At 64.6% G+C, this 5075-nt stretch overlaps 2 protein-coding genes across 2 annotated transcripts in view; one reads left to right on the top strand and one right to left on the bottom strand.

Moving 5' to 3' along the window:
- The window catches only part of H696_00876 (hypothetical protein), a gene marked incomplete at its 5' end in the record, with an annotated part of 2437 nt that extends 2127 nt beyond the window's left edge, over positions 1-310 (bottom strand). The window contains one exon of the mRNA XM_009494763.1: positions 293-310. Within this exon, the coding sequence (XP_009493038.1) occupies positions 293-310 (18 nt within the window). The remainder of the gene's footprint in view (positions 1-292) is intronic.
- Positions 311-589: 279 nt separating this feature from the next.
- Positions 590-3834, top strand: H696_00875 (hypothetical protein). Its single transcript, XM_009494762.1, has 4 exons — positions 590-861; positions 996-2666; positions 2927-3103; positions 3254-3834. Exons 1-4 carry the CDS (start codon positions 775-777, stop codon positions 3728-3730), a joined length of 2412 nt encoding a protein of 803 aa, XP_009493037.1. The 5' UTR covers positions 590-774; the 3' UTR covers positions 3731-3834.
- Positions 3835-5075: the final 1241 nt, after the last annotated feature.

Genomic DNA, 5075 nt, shown 5'->3' with positions numbered 1-5075 from the left:
GGGGGGTAGAAACTGCGCAAGGTGGTGAGGATGCAGCGAGGGGGATGGTTCCCGGCGTATGAGTGGCCCAATAATGTCAACAGCAGATTGACCAAGGGGCCGTGGGAGAGGCCCGGGCCCACGCGCACCCTACCGCCCTCGTCAAGGGAATGCGTGCGCCGCGCGGTCCTCTGTCCCAAAGGGAGGTGGTTTCTTGCCGCCGGAACGCCCCCCGTGTCCCCCCCCCCCCCCCCCCCGCTCGACCCGCCTCGTCCTCCTCCCGGCCTCGCGCCTGTGAAAGAAACAAAAATACCGGGCCTGTGCTGGCCATGATGGGGCTTATCCCCCGCACGTCCGGTTGTGGCCCCCGCGCGCACCCTTCCCCCGCCGGTGTCGTGGGCGCTCCTGCACAGGGCTGGGAGACAGGCACACTCGCCGCCCGGGGACCGGCGGGGTCGGGGGCGGGGGCGAAAGGCCACAAGGCGCGAGGAGCCCCACGAGGTCTGAAAATGTTGTCATGTGACGCGGCGCCACCTCCGGTGCCCTTGATCGGCCGTTGGTCGATCGGGCCCCATGCCGGCCCAGGGGCCGGGCAGATTCAAGCCTTCGGGCAGTGTCGGACGTGTGGACCCGGATTTGTCCATTACTTCCCCCCCCCCTTCCCTCCACTGCCTATCTTTTGCCCCTCTTCCACCTACACGTCCCTCGCTCTCCCCCTCGCCACCTGCTGGACCTCCTCGCCACCTACCCCCCGGCATCTGCCGCCTCCCGCTGGTCGACACACAAGGGGCCACAATGAGGGTCCTCCATGTCGCGGAGAAGCCCTCGGTCGCCAAACAGCTGGCCGGCATTTTGGCCCATGCGACAGGCGGCTACCAGACTGTGCGCCTTGCCTTCCAGATCCGGGATTCCGGATGATTATGCCCCACGGCAGATTCCACGAAAGTACAGCTACTCACAGCAGTCGGCGTCCTCTGAAATCCCCCCTCCCCCCTCCCCCCCCCCCCCGGATCTAGCGCACTGGCCCAAGCCAATTCAACTCGAACATGGACTTTGTCTATGACTTCGAGGGCCGGCCCGGGGTCGACATGACCATGACTTCGGTGCTAGGGCATATCACCGAACTGAGCTTCCCGGATGAGGCGCGCTCCTGGCGACACTTTCACCCGGCGGATCTCTTCTACCTGAAGGTGGAGAATCGCATATCTGATGATGACAAAACCCGTCGGGTGTGCAGGAACCTGGAGGCCGAGGCACGCGGTGTGCAGGCGCTCGTCATCTGGACCGATTGCGATCGCGAGGGCGAGTACATCGGCGCGCAGGTGGCCGAGGTGTGCCGCCGGGTGAACCCCTCTTTGCGCGTTCTCCGGGCGCACTTCTCGTCCATCATCCCGCGGGATATCCACGCGGCCATGCGGCAGTTGCGTAGCCTGGATCGGCGGCTGGCCGATGCGGTGGAAACCCGCACGGAGCTGGACTTGCGCATTGGGGCGGCCTTCACCCGCCTCCAGTCGATCACTCTGCAGTCACGCTTCCCCACGGCCATCAGTGGGGTGGTATCCTATGGGCCATGTCAATTCCCGACCCTTGGCTTTGTGGTGGATCGGCAAGTGCGCATCAGTCACTTTGTGGCGGAGCCCTTCTGGAAGATGGCCCTGCTGCATACGGCACCCGGCGACGGGGCCGGATCCCAGTCGCTGGCTCCTCCGGTGACCACGGCCTTCCGTTGGCGACGCGGGCATCTATTTGATTTGGGCCTGGTTGAGGCGCTCTTCTTTCGGGCCCTTGGCCAGAGCGCCGGTGGTCGAGAGGCCCGGGTGTGTTCGGTCAATGAGCGCCCGGTCAATCGACTGCGACCGCTCCCATTGACCACGGTCGAGATGCAGAAGGTGGCCTCTTCGCGCTTGCGCATCCCCTCGAAGGAGCTGATGGATGTGGCCGAGCGCCTTTACAACATGGGGTACATTTCGTATCCCCGCACGGAAACCGACCAATTTGAACAGGGGTTTGACTTGCGCGGGCTGGCCGAGCGCCTGGGCCAGGCGGATCCCGCTGGCGACCGGTCCACCATCGGTGGCTATGCGCGCTGGCTGCTGGCGCCAAATGGCGGCGGCGGGATCACCTGGCCGCGCGCTGGCCGGAACAATGACCATGCGCATCCGCCCATTCATCCGACTCGGCCGCCGGGGTCGGAGTTTTCCGAGCGCGAGCGCCGAGTTTATGAGCTCGTGACCCGGCGGTTTTTGGCTTGCGTCAGTCAAAATGCCGTGGCCAGTCAAACGACAGTCACTCTGTCCGTCGGCGAGGAGACCTTCACGGCCAGCGGGCTGCAAGTTCGCGAGCGTCACTGGCTCGATGTGTATTACCCCTATGTGACCTGGACCGACCGGGCCATCGGCCATTATGAGCCGGGGACCGTGCTGGAGCCGGACACCTTCTGCCTGGAAAGTGGCCAGACCACCCCGCCAAACAACTTGACCGAGGCGGAGCTCATTGCCCTGATGGATGCCAATGGCATCGGCACGGATGCCACCATCCATGAGCACATCCAGAAGGTCCTCCAACGGGAGTATGTCATCCGCCGGAAGCCGGGCGATCAGCTGGCCCCGAGCAATCTGGGACTGGCTCTTGTTGATGCCTACCACTCGTTGGGGTACCTGCTCGCGAAGCCGCACATGCGCGCGAAGGTACGCCCCCCCCCCCCCCCCCCCCGGGCTCCCCCCCCGTCCCCGCCCTCCCCGCCCTTGTACTAGCCCGACATATATAGCCCTCCAACGAAAAAAGAACACCAACCAAAGACCTATAAACACACAAAACAAAGGCCAAATAATTACACAAACTTTTTTAATTTATCCCACAAAAACCAACTCTACCACAATATAACTCTCTCTCTCACACACACACACGTACACACTCTGGTCCTTCCTCACACCTGGACCTCGAGCAGACTGAGCGAGACATGAAGGCCATTTGTGAGGGACGTGACACCAAGGCCGATGTGATTGCTCGCGAGATCCGCCTGTATCGGGCGATCTTTGACCATGTGTTCGCCGACCGCACGGCCTTGGTCCTATCGGTGAAGAAGCATCTGGATGTGGCGCCCAATCAGCAAAGTGACAGTTTCGTGCGTGCCGCCTGCCCTCTCGCGACCCCTGCCTCCAGTGCCACTGCCCCTCCGGGTGGTCAGCTGCTTGCCGTTTTCCCTTTTTCTTCCCCCCCCCCCCCTCGCTCTTTCCTCTTCCCGGCATCTGACACGCGCGAATGCCATGAATAGGATATGCTTGGGGCCCCGAGCTATTCACGCACCGGCGAGCGCACGGCCCCCCCCTCAAATCTCCCGCCAGTGTGGCGACCACCCGTTGCCGGGGGCGGGACAGGCTTCAATGGCCCAAGCGCCAACCGGCGATCCCTGCCCGACTGGCGCGATTCCAGCGCCCCGATGGGCAAACGCACGCGCCTCGACGGCCCCGACACGCCCACCGGGTCTCGTCCCCAGCAGCACCAGCAGTCGCAGCTGTGTTTTCATTGCCACCAGCCGGGGCATTTCTCCTCCAGTTGCCCCTCGCGGGCTGGCCACACTGCTGGCGGCGGGGGCGGAGCAGGAGGTGGGGTGATTTGCTTCCGGTGCAATAAGCCTGGGCACTTTTCCACCAACTGCCCTGAGGCCGGCGGAGGCCCGCCGCAAAGATCTGCCCTGGGATCCAGAGGTGGTGCCGCTCGCGGCCGTGCCGCGCCCCTCCGGAGGTCGTAGATCCGAGCAGGCAGGTATGCGGGCCGGTGTGCAGGCAGGTGTCCCCCTCCGGATGCCTAAGTAAATAGAAACATAGATGGGCGTGCATGCGCCCCCCCCCCCCCCCCTTCCTTCTCTCCTCCCTCGCCCTGCGTCCCTCCTTCCTTCCTTGCTGGGGATGCTGCTCCCCCGAGGGGCAATTGTATTGGTCGTGGAACCCGGCGCGTGCGTGTTTGTGTGTGTTTGTGTGTGTTTGTGTGTGTTTGTGTGTGTGTGTGTTTGTGTCTGTCTGTCTGTGTGTGTATGTGTGTGTATGTGTGTGTATGTGTGTGTTTGCGTCTGGTTATGTGTATGTGTGCGCGCGCGTGGGTGTGAAACAACAGCATGATTCCTTCGTCAAGACGCCAATGCTGGTGGCAGTTCTTCTGCAGCCGCCCCTCGGTCCTCCGGCCTTTCCTCCGGCACCTCGGCTGGTGCGGCGGCAGGTCGCGCTCGGCAAGACGCCGGCGCGTGGCCATGGAGCGCCCTCCCCGCATGGCGTGGAGTCCTGCTGGAGGGTCGTTCTTCAAAGCGCACAGAGCTGGAATTCAAGAATATAACTGCCACCCGGCCGCCCCGCGCGTGCTCACCGGGTTTGTCGGCGGTCTGTGATCCGCCGGCCCCGAGCCGAGCGGCCGAGGTGCGACGGGACACTCAGGCAGTCGAGTGTGGCCAGGTCAGCTGCGTCGTTTGCCCGTAGCACGGAGGCAGAGGGGAAAGCGTGGACTCACTCTCCGGGCATGATGCGGGAAGCACGCCCTTCGGCGGGTGTGGTGCATTGTTGTGAAATGTGCCATCTTCCTTGGGCATACTTGTCCCCCCTGTTCTGTATAGGGGCCGTAGGGGGGGAGTAAGGTCGGGCCGAGCCAGAGGGGCCCAGGCGGACCCGGTGACTTGCGCGTGCATGGGCGCGCGCGCCCGGGAGCAGGGTGGGGCTGGCCCAGGAAGGGTTTTTTTTCTATTTCGGGGCCCATGTGCGCCCCGCCGCCCTTGCCCCCCCGGGGGGGGGGGGGGGCGGTCTCGGCTGCCGGGGGGGGCGGAGCACGCGGCGCGCCGCCTCCACCCGCTTTACGCGCTGCACGCCCCGGCCCCCGCCGGGCGCACGCTCCCTGTCCCCACTTGTCTTGGTGCAAGACCACCGGGGATTGGGATAGCCCCGGAGATCCCCGCGCGTGAAATGACGTTGGTGCTACTGGCCGCGGCCAGCGACAGATGGTCCTATTGGTAGGCAGATTGTTCGGCGCCCTCGTGGCGCCTGGGTGCGAGGATGTAGCGTGCGGCCGAGTGCACGGCCTTGGGGGCACCCCGGCTTCTCCTGGTCAAGGCG

The sequence above is a fragment of the Fonticula alba genome, assembly GCF_000388065.1.
Source record: "Fonticula alba strain ATCC 38817 unplaced genomic scaffold supercont2.1, whole genome shotgun sequence".
Lineage (NCBI taxonomy): Eukaryota > Rotosphaerida > Fonticulaceae > Fonticula > Fonticula alba.
This window is presented reverse-complemented; position numbering and strand designations above follow the sequence as displayed.

Bases quoted from the DNA above. Each gene is read 5' to 3' on its own strand.
- H696_00875 (XM_009494762.1), top strand. From the start codon at position 775: ATGAGGGTCCTCCATGTCGCGGAGAAGCCCTCGGTCGCCAAACAGCTG. The intron at 862-995 runs GTGCGCCTTGCC...CCCCGGATCTAG, and splicing joins CGACAGGCGGCTACCAGACT to CGCACTGGCCCAAGCCAATT. The intron at 2,667-2,926 runs GTACGCCCCCCC...GACCTCGAGCAG, and splicing joins AGCCGCACATGCGCGCGAAG to ACTGAGCGAGACATGAAGGC.